Source organism: Eucalyptus grandis, chromosome 4, assembly GCF_016545825.1.
Source record: "Eucalyptus grandis isolate ANBG69807.140 chromosome 4, ASM1654582v1, whole genome shotgun sequence".
NCBI classification, from domain to species: domain Eukaryota; kingdom Viridiplantae; phylum Streptophyta; class Magnoliopsida; order Myrtales; family Myrtaceae; genus Eucalyptus; species Eucalyptus grandis.
The window spans coordinates 35,974,588-35,989,834 of record NC_052615.1 but is presented as its reverse complement, the minus strand read 5'-3'; the positions used below and the strand labels follow the sequence as shown (position 1 = coordinate 35,989,834).

Sequence of the window (15,247 nt, the reverse complement as noted above, 5' to 3'; positions counted from 1 at the left end):
AATTAATGGCTGTGTAAGAGACAAAAGAAGGTGGCGTTTCTTTTAGCTAGGGTAAAGGGCAGCGAAATGTAACGTAAGCTGAGTTAAGTAGGTATATTTGATTTGTAATCTCATCTTAGATGGAACATATCTATGTACGAAAAGGGAGGAATCCATAATGAGATTCTACTTAAAAAATTATTAAACGGTAATTTAGGTGCGAGATTGTATTTCACTGTTCAGTATCGGTGATAGAATAAGTCGATCTGGCATTTCAATGTGCTTGAGGAAATATAGATCCAGTTCCATATTTTCCGGAATCACATATAAAAACTAAGGTTAAAAAAACAAAAAAAGAATATGTCGAGCTACTTAAAAGGAATTTCTAAACAGATGGAATTTGCGAGAAATAAAGATTTCTCCAATCGCATGCTTTGGGCCTCTTCCGAACCGGCCCGCCCCATTTTCGGAGTAGCCCAAACCGACCCTGTGCCAATCGACGGACCAGCCCGCGCCACGGCGGACGGACTTCGACGGCTAGATTTTCGAGGACGGTGTCTAGGCAAGGAAATTTGATAACGTCACCGACTCGACGGTGATCCGAGTACGAAACCCCCGTCTTCCTCCCGGTCCTAGGGTTTCCTGTCGTCGATCGGTCGTCCCCATCGAAATCCCAGTACCGAGCTTCCACCATTGCACACACACACACACACTCTCTCTCTCTCTCTACCCTTCTCTCTCTCTCCATTCGTCTGCCGAGAAGCTTTCGAGCCGCGAGGTTTGTCGGGAACGCTGTTCTCCATAGAAGCATTAGGGGACTAGCTATGGCGAGGGGTCGCGTCCCGCCCTTTTTGAGTTTTTCCGCATCCTGCAAAGTCGAGGTTTTTGATTCGTCTCTGCGACTCCCTTGGCAGGTGGAATCTTGGGCTTCCTCGATCAGCCGAAATGAGGCCGGTTTTCGTGGGCAACTTCGAGTACGAAACGCGCCAATCGGAGCTCGAGCGCCTCTTCTCCAAGTACGGCAGGGTGGAGCGCGTCGACATGAAGTCCGGTAATTGCCTTTCTCTTCCGGTTCCTGATTAGGGCTTGGACCCCACGTGAGATCGCGTGCTTAAGGATGTAGTGTCCGATATGCTGTGCTGATTTCGGGTTGCGCGGTCGCTTGGCTGCCTTGCTTTAGGTGTTCTTTTATTTCGGACTTGATTGCGCTAATTTGACTGACGATATATGCGTGATGCGCACCAGAGGGAATAAGTGCGGCGACCTGCCGATCTTGTAGCCATAAAAGAATTGAATTCAATGGCAAGTAGCAGGCAATGTGTTGGGGGCAGGAAGATTTAGCTTACTGGAACACATGGATGGATTAACTGTGAATGGAAATGAATGGAAAGAAAAGCTTGTCTAAGCTTTTGTAGAATAAGATGTGAGTTGCACTAGATTTGTGGGTCGCCCGCGTGGTTGCCTGCAGCCGAGGAATTTTCGATTTAATTGGAGAAGTCTCCATATTTAAGTGTTTCTTTTGACGCAGGAATCTCTACTAAAGGAAAATGAGCTGAGACATCTCTGCACAACATTCCTTTTGGAAAGGAATGCTTCATGCTTGCCTGCTCTCCCGCCACATTCAGATGGCACCATACTGCATTCCTTGCACTTCCTCATCCTTCACTCATCCTCCTCACTGCTATAAGTTGCCATCTTACAAGAATGGTCACGCCAGGCTCTATCGATTTTATTGCCCTGTCTATCGATCACGACAGATATAGGGGGATCAGTGCATCCTGTCACGCCAACTTCCGTTTCTGATTCGTCTCTGAATGCTGAACTGAAGCTTGCTTTAGCAATGACATCTCAGAACTGAAACCTTGGATTTAGACATTTAATATGCCACCACCATGACTTAGTTCAGCTTGCCACGCCTCTTCAAACTTTCTGTACATCAGCCCTTCTCATATATGCAGGTGTCGTACGTTTCTAGTTTCAGCTAGGGAAAAGGAAAATGATTTAGTTATTCGCATTTCTGTTCTCCAACTGTCCTGCTTTTATATCTCCCTCTTAACTTTTAATTCATGGCAGGGTTTGCTTTTGTCTATTTCGAGGACGAGCGTGATGCTGCAGATGCCATTCGTGGGGTGGATAACATGCCATTTGGTTATGACAGGCGCAGGTTGTCAGTGGAGTGGGCTAAGGTGTGTTTTTTGTTTGCTTACGCGTTTATGTACAATTTTTGTCTCGTCGTTGAGCTTTTTGTTTGCATTTGCTAAAACGTTCAGAGTGGTTCTTGGTCCAATAAAGTTCATTTGATTGGTTTTTTCACCTTTCTAGGGAGAAAGGGGACGGCATCGAGATGGTTCTAGGTCGGTGACTAACCAGAGGCCCACTAAGACTCTTTTTGTCATCAACTTTGATCCCATTCGCACAGGAGTTCGTGACATAGAAAGACACTTTGAAGCTTATGGAAAGGTTCTTAATGTTCGTATACGTCGCAACTTTGCGTTTGTGCAGTTTGAGAGTCAAGAGGAGGCTACAAAAGCTTTGGAGTGCACTCACATGAGGCAATAAATGCTTTTTATGTTTATTTATTGTGTTTTCTGCTTTGCAAATCTGGAATCAGTACATTGAAGATGATTTTGCACTTTTGCAGCAAGATATTGACAGAGTTGTCTCAGTTGAATATGCTTTGAAGGATGATGGTGAGAGGGATGAAAGATATGGCAGCCCTAGAAGAGGAGGTCGGCGTGGCGGATAGTCCTTACAGGGGAGGTCACCTAGCCCACTGTACCATCGGCGACCAAGTCCTGATTATGGTCGAGCTCGAAGCCCAGTGTATGATCGATACAATGGTCCAGCTGGTGCAGCTTATGATCGTCAGAGGAGTCCAGAATACGGCAGGTACCGCAGGTACCATTCTCCCTTTTGAAGAAGGCTTATGAATTTGCTCGATGAAGACTTTCTTTTGGCCTTAATGAGGACTTGTTGTCATAATATATGAGTGATGGTTCTTGACTTTTTTCTTTTTGTCCATTTGAACAGCCGCTCTCCTGTTCGAAGATCAAGAACTTGAAGGTCCTCAAGAAGCTGAGTAGAATGTGGAGATTAAACCAAATAGATAGCTGCAGACTTGTTACTTGTGTAGTTTTAGGGACTTTTTGTGGAGAATATTCTCCTCTCTCTCTGGACCTGCTTGTTGCACTTAAATGATCTCTGGATGATCATTAATGTTGAACCCTGTTGCTTTCTTGCATTTGGTAACCCTGAGTTGGCTGCTGTTAATTCGCCCTTCATGTGGAAGAACCTTCTACTTTACTGAAGATTGTCGAGAAATTATCTGCATCTTGTGCCTTCTATATTGATGGGAATTGATATGTACAATTGTGAAGCACATTCTTGGTGTCCCATTAAATGTTCCATTTTTGTTATGAGCTTCATAGTCATGAACGTAGGCATAGTCAAGAATGTAGGAGCCTATTTTTGGGGCCAATTTTGTACTTGAAAGGGCTGTTACCTGTCTAAAGTCGGGAATTAATGTGCAAAACACTTTCTGTTTATTAGAACAATTTGCAAGTTAGAAGAGAATGCTGCTTATTGTGCATAATGATGTACATGTGGAGTTTGCGACAACCTGGTTGTTCTTTTTGGGCGGGTCATTTTGTGTCATCTTTTTGGAGCTACGCAAGGAGTAGCATGATGGATTTTGCTGCCTAACAGATTTTGAAGAAAATGGGCAGATGCGATGTCTAATGATTCTGCAGTAGATATGTATGGTATGATGCCCATTCGTACGATGGGAATGTAACCAATGAAACAGATGAGCTGCAACTGGCTTTTGGGCATTGTCAATAGATGCAGTAGAAGCAGGAACATGAAAAGTGAACGTGGTTCACGTAGTCCTAAACTCTTTCCTACTTATTCCACTGGAAGGACCATCCGCGATGGAAAGAAATTCGATGAGTCCTTCCATCGCCTTTGTTACAAACTGGGCACCGTTTAGTGATTGAAAATTCTTCTGAACTCGTCGGAGGAACACGAGTCTGACCGGAAGCTTTGGCGAGCTCCTCATCAAGGGCCTTCTGAAGCCAAGCCTCTGCATCTTGCATCAATTCAGGGCTGAGCCTCACCATCAGGATGCAAAACTCTGTTTGGTTAAGGACACCGTCCCCGTCGAGATCTCCTCTTTCACCATCGCCTCGGACTCTTCTACGCTCATTCCTTCCATTCCCAGAAGGGCTGAATTCTTTCAGGCTCTCTGATGTTATCAAACCACTTCCGGGTTCCGCCAAGAGCCTGAATCCCCCACACAACTCCGACACGAAAGTCTCCACATCGAGCTTCTCTGCCATCACCGGCAACATGTCCTCAAACTCCCGGTCGTTGTTGGTGGCTGCCATTTCCTTGAACGGTCACTTTCCTCTCTCGAGGCTACAACTCACCAGCCTGATCAGTGAGATGGGCGAGCTTTTGAGATGCGAAAGAAGCGCCTGTGATGGCAAATCTTAGCAGATGGGTCATGTGAAAGGGAAGGAGTTCTTGATGGGGTGGAAACTGTGATGGGTTTTCTTGGATAATATAGGCAGGGTGGTGGGGATGGGATCCGGGGCGATTTGAAGTTGTCAACTGGAACAGGGCTTAGGTGTCCACCATACAAGCCACCCATATTGGGAAAATCAACGTCGGTGATAAGACCTAACCAAGAGAGAACCTGTTCCTTATGCCCTGTATTCTCTCGCGGGGAAGGACTTCTAGGAAAGTGCCTACCGTTTGGATGGGAGGGAATACAGGATCTCCAAGGTCAGGCCAGAAAGATAGCTTAATTTGTCCGGAGCTGCAGCTTCTGAGAAGCTTCCTTTCTCCCATCACCATCCTGTTGGTTGCTTCTAAAATGCTTATTCTTCCTTCTGTTCTTTTCCAAATGACATCTGCCGTCCAATTTAATAATTCACGCCCAAACAAAACGGAGAGGCGTGAGTCGCTCGCACTGTCATCATCTTATTTTGATCGGTTTATTATTGAAATTTTCTCATTTCAAAAGGGGGCGGGGGGAAACAGGTCTAACCCATGAAGCCTGGCAAAAATTAGTCCACACAAAACTTCAACATGTGATTATGCATTTGGGTTAGTAACTCCTGAAATCTCGTCTTCCCTATGAAACACCATGGCAAACCAGAGCATAGCAACATTAGGATGAATGGTGGCTACCTAGTATGAGGGAAGGATGTATTGGCACAGTCCGTATGCTGATTTATTGCTTAGGACATGACCATGTAGATTCTTGTCTTTGTTATAGCCAGAGAAACATGAAAATAGTGAGGTCAGCATTCAGTGGTATGACCTGATATTAAGTAGCGAAAGAAGGGTCTCTCTTGCTTTCATTCTTTGCAAGGGTTACTTATTAGAAAAAGAAATGATGACTTTTACGCCGGATTATACTCATGCCTCCTGCATAGACTGAAAAGAGAGGCAACCGTATTAAAATGGAATTACGCTTGCCGAGAAGAGCTGCAAAGAGAACTTCAAACGGAGCATAAATTTGGGATGGTTGGGCAGCAGGACAAACCGCATCTAACATATTGTCCGGGGATTATAGCTCATATGATAAGATCTTGTACAAGTGAGAAGAAAAGAAACGGTGGCAAGTTACTCGACAGGAGAACCCAAAGTGTGCAGATGTATTGATCAGCCTAGAGAATCGCAGCAGGTGTTATTATTAATGAATAGTTAGCTTTCTTTGTCACCCATCTCTTCTTGGTGGCCTCCAAAGCTTCCTCTCTCATTCTTGAAAGTTCAAGAAACCAATGCTGATATTGTGCTTCAATTGCATCTAGTTCCAACTTCAGCTCAAGATCCATATCTTTCTCCGCAAATGATAACGAAGAACAGCTGCTTGTGAGGCTCATGACGTTAGATATTCCGCTCAAATCGGCAAAGGACGATGTTGAGTTCCTCAGAAAGTTGTTCATTTGGAAACAGTCTCCTGCTCTAATATCATTCTCAGACGGTCTGCAATCCTCATAATGTGAATCCCCAAAATCCTCGGAGGCATACCCACTCGAGTCATTGCATAATCCGTCCATGGTACAATCTACAAATTCAGCTGCTTCATCATGTTTATGTTCTAGTATCTCTGAAGCAACCGATGCCCCTGAGTCTTGATCTCCCAAATTAGCCAGGTGCTGAGACGAATAAAAGCCATTGTCGTAAATGGTTCTGCCAATGCTATCATAAGAGTCACCCTGAATGCCTTGCAGCCTAACATCCGGCAGACCTGCATCTAAAATAAGACCATCGTCTTGCTTATTCACTAGTTCAGCAGGCACGCTCGTTAGTATTGAAACCAGTATTGAAACCGACAGGCTACCTTCTGAGACTTTGTCTTTCCCATGAACTGAGGAAATTCCGGGTACCCCCACTCCATGCGACATATAATTGGAGGAGGGCTTCCAACCAGGTAGAAGTCTAATTATTAGAAAGTCAATAAACTCAGCAATGAAGGTGACATCATGATCTGCCAACTCCAAATGTTCAACCATCTCCGCCGCCACCGAGAGTGCAGTATCACTTTCAAGGTAAAAGAGGAAATGTATGTTTCTGACTCGACCTGAGAGAGAGAGCAGCCAATTACATGTTATTACCTTGCAAATGTTACCACGGTCAAGGTTGAAGAGATACTTCAAGGGAAGAAGAGAGAACAGTCAGAATGCATTTAAACTAACCAGCTGAGTCAGCAATACGCAAGGTCAATGAAACAGTGTTGTCTTCATTTTTCATTCCTTTCAGCCTGAACTCATTATTGTTATTCGTCCTCTGAAATTCTAGAACGGGGCAATGCAGGTTCTCCTTGTTGCTTCTACTACAGGTGCTTAAGGACAGCAGCTTATAGTCAGTGTCAACATCCATGGATAGAGGACCTGACAAATTTAATGACCTGGGGCTTAAATTAGGCAATGACAAAGGATCACGAATCAATTCCTTTGGATTCTCAGTTTGAAGGAAGGCGTCAGTCAGAAGCTCCTTTGCAGAAAGCCTATCGCTTGCTGGAACGAGACATTTCTGAATGAACTCCCTAATTTGAGGATCACTCACCTTACTAAGAGAAGCAGGTTTTACCCCCTGCAGCAAAGCACAAAAATAAAACTAGATGCTCCAACAGAAAGAGATTATCTGGAACTTTTAAAGATGACAGAGCATTAAATGATTATTGGTGACTTTACCGAGGTAACTTTCTTATATATCTGAGCTGCATTTATGCATTCACTGTAGGGATATTCACAAGTAACCATCTCCAACATGCACATCCCAAAAGAGTATACGTCAACAAGTTCGTTATAGTTCTCTTCATAAAGCTCTGGTGCCATAAACTCAGGAGTTCCTGCAGAAAATACATAAAAACTATAAAAGTTCATCAAATCTACTATCTCAAAGCAGACGAACTAGTCTCTCACCTATAACACTCCGAGCTGTTGGTTGCTGCATAACAGTTGCTAACCCAAGATCTCCAATTTTAACTTCTCCATGATTTCCATTTACGAAAATATTGTCACACTTCAGATCTCTGTGAATGATTGGAGGGTTTTGACTATGTAGGTAGGCCAGACCTTGAAGAATCTGCCTTGCCCAATTTTTTATTGCCTTCATGTCCACATTTTTATGCTTCTTATGATACCTGACAGCCAAAATGGCATGATTACTCTGATTAAGTCCATAAATCTGACCTGGAGTGACTGTTCAGAGGAAAGGCTTGAATAAGAAGAAATAAAATTTTATGAAATAAAAATTAATTAATAAATAAACCAAACAATGTGAGTAAAATGGACAAGAAACTCAAGAGAACATACTGCCGCAAGCTTCCTGATGTGAAGAGTTCAGTAATCATGTTAATAGTTTTCTTCTTGTCATCCACCCAGGAATCGTAAAACTTTAGGATATTTTCATGCTTCGACATTTTCAGCAAATGAACCTCCACATAGAGTTTTTCCAGATCTTCTGGTGACTGCAAGACATCATCAATTTTGACTTGGTTCCATGCAACTTCTATTCCTTCAACTTCGTCAAATGCCTTATATCTGAGGCAGAAGATTTTCTGGTGTTAACAAAATCCTCTCATCTCCACATGGATATTGCTAGAGCTGCTTAATAAAAACAGTTTCAAACTTCAATAGGAGAGTGAGGGGAACGAGAGATCATACACAGTCTTGAAAGCTCCCTTGCCCAAGATCTCGCTATACTGCAACAGAAGGAAAGAAAACACCGATAACAATAGCTGGGAGAAGGAGGATAATAAAACAACTTTTGCAGTCCCTATTGCATAATGTATTCAACCTAGTTTTGCTCCATGAAAGTACTCCTGAAGCATATATAAAGTGCTAACATAACAACAGTCAAAACTTGACAACCATCCAAGACAACTTTAGTAGACAAAAGCCAGGATCACGAACTTGAACATTCGGTACAAGAAGCAAAAGCTGCTGTAGAATGTGATGTGCCATGTCCACAACATACTTTGATGTTGCTTGATGCTGCTGATCAATTAAGGAAGCTCAAACACCTATAACACCGTAATTTCTGCATTCATAGGCGGATGCTTACCAGCACTAATACACAATTGAGTATACAATGTAATACCTATTGAAATCAAGCATTTGATCATAGTTGCTAATCCAACTTCAATGTCATTCCATGAAATGGATAGAACTCAGGTGTCATTTATCAAAGGCGCGGACATACCCGAACATAGCGCCCAGCAGGATCCTTCTCAACGTAATCGGAGTCGGAATCATCGCTGCCATCCTTTAACGAGCTGGCGTCACTGGCAGGGAGGACGGCAAAAGAATTCATTCTGGCCAAGAACCACACGGAAACCAGGAACCCGAGGAAGAAGCAGGCTGTGAATCTGGGAATGGAGAGACGGCAACGGCTCAGACAGCCAGTCGCCGTTGATCGACCCCACGAGGAACGGAACAATGGCTGCAGCAGAATGGACGGTGGCCCTTTGGTAAAGAGGAGAATGCCGATCCCGAGGATCGGGGTCGGCATCCGAGAGCAACGTGAGATTGCTGTTGCTGCTGTCCAAGGTGAGGGTGAAGGAGGAGGAGGAGGGAAGGAGGAGGAGGCAACGATGAGCTTGACGCGCGCAGAAGCCCACTTGCCGCGCCACCCAAACCCACCATATTCTCACACCAAACCCAAACCACAACCAAAACCAAAACCCATCATTCGTTCTTCGAGCTGCGTCAAACCCGCCCGTCCCCACCAGCGAGAAAAGTGAAAAACAAGAACGTTGACGTTCCAGAGCAATGGGGTACGAGGAGGATCCGAGGTGGGAAAAGGAAAAGAAAAGGGGAGGAAAGAAAAGGAGAGCAAGAGCCGAGGTTATATGAACGCCATTGTCGGGGAGGCAGGAAGGTGAGCGCGCGCCAGCGAAGGGATGGCCACCACTTGTGCGGTCGATCCTGCGGTTACTCGGTTGCCATTTTGTTGCTCTGCAGGCTGCAGCTTCCAGTTCCCACCATTGAGGACGTAACGGATAACGAATTACCGAACGGACGCCCCCGCCCATCGAGAAGGGAAAGGACGCCACGGCCGTTTCGGACATCCTGGGCCTTTCTCGTCATCAGCCCACCACGGTTTCGGGTCGACAGCGACGTTAACGAAGCCGAGTTCTGAGGCTCGTTGAAGGTGAGTGACCCGTCCAGGGGCGATTTGGAGAGAGCAGTTGGGCCCAAATACCCGTCATAGATCCCCTTTTTTAGGAGCAAGAAGTTAGGTAACGTTGTTGGGCTCGAGCTACTTCCACCCGTCGAATAGCTTTATAGACATACGATGAAGTTCGAATTGTTCGAAATAGCCCTCATGGCCACTTCATTCGTGGTAAAATTGAGGAAAGAGGAAAAACAAATTCATTTAAGGGTAAGCATCAGTCTAGGTTAGACATCAATCGAGGTGCTGAACCGAATTAGCAGACCCACCTTAGACCAATCTTGGACTGACCCCACTTTAACTATGTTTGTCGTTTGTTTTGTTTCCAGGTGGCTAGAGTTTGAAGCAATCTTTATGGATGAATGAGGAATGAAGTTGTACAATTCATATTTTATGTTACGTGTTTTGAACTTTGAAAAAATTGTCCAAAAATTATAAATTTATTGCACTTTTTCCAATTCAATCATAAATAAAAAAAAATTAAGTCCTAAATCTCTTCATGTTTTATAATTTTATTTCACATGTTCATCTTTCTATGAGTTGTTGCTTTTAGCAAGTGAAGAATTCTATTGGTACTAACTTTTATTTTGCTTGACTAAGGAATGAATTGTATAATTCCTTGTTGCTTTAGAATTCTATTTGTCTTTACTATTGCTTTACTTCTCGTCGTTTTGTTGCTAAGTATCATTGTTCTAAATATTCTGTGTTGATGGATATATACTTTGAAAAAGTAAGTTTATCCTTTCAAGGAATACAAAAAAATTAAACCAAAAAGAAGAAAAGAAATCGCCTAGTTCCCTAGACCAATCTTGGAATCAAATTGACCAATAAGTTCAATCCAAAGTCAGTTCCAGGATTTACGAGGTTGCTTCCAAATTCCAAAATTGAGAACCAACCCTGTGCGAATAGGTTTCCAAGTGGCAAGGTTGGATCGACCTAATTTGGAAACTGCTCACCCGTAGATTTATTGTACTTTCGACAAGAGTCCTCTAATATTAGAGTATTTTAATAAACCTAATTATTCGAATTCTATTTTAAAAGAATGTTTATAAGGTTATGATGTCTAAGAAAATCAATTTACAATCTCTCCCTAAAGTTCAATCTCACTCATCAATAAAGTTATAATGTCATATACAGTGGAAATATGGTTAATGTTGTAAACTTTTTATACTTATAATTTAGCTTTCTAAATTATGTTAATTAACAAGGATTATCGACAAGAGTCTAACTCATTGCAAAAATCCTTCATAGAATTCAGCTTAAGCACATTAACAAGTGTAAAGAGAAGATATAAAGTTTGTATAAAAGTGAACGGAAAATAACATAAAGCGGTGAATGAAACAACATTGTTTTGATCGATACAAATGATCTTGCATTTTCATGATGATGTGCAGCTTTTTCCATTCGCGGGTTTTAATCAATCAGTTTTCTCGAAATTATTTCAGTCGACTCAATAAGTTAAAATGTGCTATAATCATTCTAAAAATGGAAATAGCGTGAGCCCATTGTTAACACGATCTCGAAGTTGTTCTTTTTTTTTCCCCTTCCCGGGAAATGAGGGAAGGGAAAAAAAAAGCCACCTTATTAAAGCTCCTAGTGTAGTACCTAATTCATGCGATTATGCTCGTACTGGTTATAACACTTGTACATCGGTCATACATAACATATTCTTATCGGTTAAAGCCTGTCTATATATCATGCATTGTACATCTCATGTCCATCCTGATTAAAGAGGCTCTTTAAGTGTCTGTCATAGTCTAACTAAGTAGGGGGTGTAGCCTCGTCCGACATAATATGTTAATCTTTCAGGTTTGGATGGATCCGTAAGGTTTAGTAATGACCGGCACTCAACTTAAAAGACCACGTTTATCCTAACAAACGATTATGACATTTCACATTGGACGGATCTGATGAATAATTATCTCGAAGGTACTGATTAACCATATTCAATAAGAGACGGTTCAATTATCAAAGTAGGAATTATATATTATAAGAGTGGAATCATGTACGCTCAAAACTATAAAGTTTTCCACACTGATTGTTTAAAAAGTGCCAGCGAGGCATCTGTTAATAAATTCCACTCCATTTAATTAAAAGGGTTGGTTAAAATAATTTATCTCTTTAACCTAAACTAATGGTCGGCCATATATTGTAAATTTGATAGTGATTTGACCGGAAGCTATGGTGCCTCCCTCTACTTTCGTTTTCTTTCGGGGCAAATGGAGACAAAACCTCCGATCAAAAAAAAAAAAATGGAGACGAAACCGGACCACTTGAGTGGGTGGGCATGGATCGAAAATAGGTCCAAGGCAAATCAACTCATTTTAACTCGGTCTTTAATCCATTTTTACGTAGTATAATATTAACGATCCATTCTCGACCTAATCCTCCCTGATTCCTGCCAATATCCTTCTCAACCCACACTCCAATTCTTAGCAAATTCTCTCCTTAAATATACAAAATGGCATACTGGAAAAAAAAACTAAAAACAAATTAAACATGAATAAAAAATAGCAAATAAGAAACAATGGATTGTAAATGAAAAGTCATCCTCCATGGGATCCCGTCGAAATAGCAAGAAGTCGGGTACGTATTTAGCATGAAAAAGCCCATATAAATAGCGAGGAAAACTAAATATACAACTAGAGGATCGGCATAATCAATAAGAACATAGATACCATATCCACTTCATTGCAGATCGATCGGAACGTATGTTTCATTGGTGCGTTTATTTCACGCAAAATTCAAAATGTAAAAAATTATTTTCTGAAAAATAATTGGTTATATCGTTTAGAAAAATTAGTCAATAGAAAATACTTTTGTTATTAATAATAATTTATGACTTATTATTTTTGTGGGTGACGAAAATATTTTTCATTAATTTATTTTTGTAAGCAATACAAGTGATTATCTTTTGGATTTTTTTTTTCAAATCTTGAATTTTCAATGAAATAGACACAATCAAGTGTATTTTAGATGGACCACCCTTCATTTAGACATCTAACTTTTGGACCGATCACTTGTTTGACGAAGCAAAAGATGCAAAAGCGAAAAATTAAACTTAAATTTCCCCTTACATTGTACGTTTAGAGTATATGCACTTTAATTATGGAAGTAGAAAAACAAAAACAAAACAAAAAAGAGAATAAATTTCATTCAATTATTGACATTACAAATGCCGAAAAATAGCGTGTGCTAATTGAAATATTATTTTTGTCAAAAAAATTTGAAAGATTATTAATCTCTTATCCCTAATATTCTAAGAAATTCTTTCAACAAAATAAAATAAAATCCTCGTAGGTGAACCGCAGTACAATCTAGACAGGTTCAATGTAGCTAACTAATAAGACGAGTCCGAGTCATATCCATTTAGACTCATTTTTAATTGGTATTTTTTTTTTATAATTTATTTTGACGCATCTATAAAATCGAAGTGATCCATTTTAAACCCAGCCAGACAAATATGAGTGGAAAAAAATGAGTTGTTCGATCCATTTCGCCACATCTAGACAAGAACGAAGTCCACCGAAGTCAGGTGTAGTAGTTATTTTGTTACGGATACACATGTTGACCATTATGGAAGACAAATTTATTGTAATATCACAAAGAGCTATAGACACACCCTTAAAATTTAAATGATCCAAAATAATCCTCACGGAATTGGTAAAAGAGGAAAAACATAACATTACTATGGATCGATCAATCTCGGGATGATTATCCATCTTTCCTTAACAGTTATTTCCTCTTCTTCTGTGCTCGAATAAGAGAAGCTTTATAGATTTATTTATTTATTTATTATGAGGACCCTTTTTAAAATTTGAGTATTTTTAAAACTTTTGCATTGAAATTCTATTCTGAGACAATAATAATGATAACAAATCTACGATGGTTAAAGCATATATTTACAATCTCGCTCTGAAGTTCAATCTCTTATCTCCTATCATACACAATAACTCTGATCTAAATTCTTTCTTGAGTGGAAATCTTTTGGTTAAAGTTATGATCCTTTTATGCTTATAATTTAGCTTTGTGATATATTAAATAAAAAAAACTATCAACAAGATTCAAACTCATTGCCAAAAAATCCTTCATAAAAATCAGCTCAAGCACATTAATAAGCATAAGAGAGGAAATAAAGATCATATAAGAACGGCAAATAAAACGACATCATTTTGATTAGTACAGATGATCTTGTGATTCACCTCTGTGATTTTAATCAATTCGTCTTCTTCAGATTATTTTCGTCGACCCAAGAAGTCGATGTGTTGCCTTTTTTAAAATATGAAAATAGTGTGAACCCAAGCCTCTCTATTCATCGTGCATAGTACTTCTCATTTGATTCTGTACTTCTAGCGTTACAACAGTTGTACTTTGTACATCGATAGCACCTAAGCTGTTTTTATTTGTTGCAATGGAAATAATCGTGGGCATCCGACGGTCAGTCTGGTCCTTTTACCATCTCTCGTATGCAAATCCATCAAATTCTCAAAGTCGGGTTTGAGGACGACCAACCATTCAACTTACCTGCGAGTACATGAAACATTAAATGTTTGCATCGAACGGGTTTTATTAACGAGTGTTTCGAACCACTGATTAACACTATTTAAAAATAGAACCTTGTTTGAATTTCAAAGTGTGAATTACATACGACACGAGTTAAATCTGTCAAAATAAGTTATAAGTATATTTCTTAACTTGTATATAATAATAGGTTGAGTTTTATATATGTTAGTTATATTCTGTAAATGGGTCATAAATGTATTTAAACATAATATAAGTGTTAAATGGGCTATAGTTGGGTCATAAACAGGTCTACAACTTACTTAAATCCAACACACTTTTATGACTTTCTCTTTATTCTCTCTCGCCGTCTTTCAATCACACATTCACCCACTTCGCACTCGTCTCAATTTGGATAAAACTTTTCTTGAATTTGGTTAAATAAGGAAGAGTTTTTAGTAATATGCGTTGAGTCGGGTCTCTAAATTTCCACCGAATGGAAATGGGTTAAATTGGTCTATTTGGATTAAATCATTTTCGACCTAACCTACTTATTAATAGGTCTAACGTGAGTGAAGTCCAACGCATTAAAAATTGTAGAGTTTTCTTTTATCAATTGTTTAAGGAGCCATCGTGATTCACGGGGCATTTGTAAATGAAATGATGCGAAAACTTTGTTACCCATAACCTAAACTCGTGATCCACCATTTATGGCAATTTGATAGTGATTGATGATGGGAAGGAATAAGCATCGTACAAACAGCCGGAAAGCTATGAAGCTTTGGGCTCTCCTCTACTTTTGTTTTCTCGTGGGGGGCACAAGGACATTTCGATTAAAGCGACTCAGCGAAAGACGAATCAAGAAAGAGGAGATCGGGCGGGTCGAGTCAAGTCGAGATTGAGTGGTCGGAAATCAAATTCGGTCCGAATTTACCTATTTGATCCCTACCGACTACTCTCTTTTTTTTTTTATGTAATTGAAGTTTAATAACCGATGCTCGATCAAACCCTATTCAAATCAAATCAATACTCAACCCAATTCAAGCTCCAAATTTTAACAATTTTTTTCCCTTAAATG

General features: G+C 40.5%; 2 protein-coding genes and 1 pseudogene across 2 annotated transcripts; 1 reads left to right on the top strand and 2 right to left on the bottom strand.

Moving 5' to 3' along the window:
• Positions 1 to 569: 569 nt before the first annotated feature.
• Positions 570 to 3,358, top strand: LOC120292980 (annotated as a pseudogene).
• A 327-nt stretch (positions 3,359 to 3,685) lies between these two features.
• Positions 3,686 to 4,732, bottom strand: LOC104442192 (calcium-binding protein KIC). Its single transcript, XM_010055546.3, is given in 3 exon segments — positions 3,686 to 4,150; positions 4,153 to 4,214; positions 4,216 to 4,732. Coding segments are annotated over 3 exon segments (483 nt in total). The 5' UTR covers positions 4,365 to 4,732; the 3' UTR covers positions 3,686 to 3,878.
• Positions 4,733 to 5,654: 922 nt separating this feature from the next.
• On the bottom strand, positions 5,655 to 9,455 carry LOC104442191 (probable serine/threonine-protein kinase WNK4). Its single transcript, XM_039310928.1, has 8 exons — positions 8,698 to 9,455; positions 8,160 to 8,197; positions 7,809 to 8,036; positions 7,416 to 7,636; positions 7,185 to 7,342; positions 6,687 to 7,083; positions 6,332 to 6,571; positions 5,655 to 6,244 (listed from the first exon to the last, which is right to left on the bottom strand). The coding sequence occupies exons 1-8, from the start codon at positions 9,004 to 9,006 to the stop codon at positions 5,655 to 5,657; spliced, it is 2,181 nt and encodes a 726-aa protein (XP_039166862.1). The 5' UTR covers positions 9,007 to 9,455.
• Between the last annotated feature and the right edge of the window lie 5,792 nt (positions 9,456 to 15,247).

What these genes read in the sequence shown, in the direction of transcription:
- LOC104442191 (XM_039310928.1), bottom strand. Translation starts at nt 9,006, where the DNA reads ATGCCGACCCCGATCCTCGGGATCGGCATTCTCCTCTTTACCAAAGGG. An exon ending in ACATCAGGAAGCTTGCGGCA is followed by an intron (nt 7,637 to 7,808) that starts GTATGTTCTCTT and finishes TTTGGCTGTCAG; the next exon opens with GTATCATAAGAAGCATAAAA. An exon ending in TATATAAGAAAGTTACCTCG is followed by an intron (nt 7,084 to 7,184) that starts GTAAAGTCACCA and finishes GCTTTGCTGCAG; the next exon opens with GGGGTAAAACCTGCTTCTCT.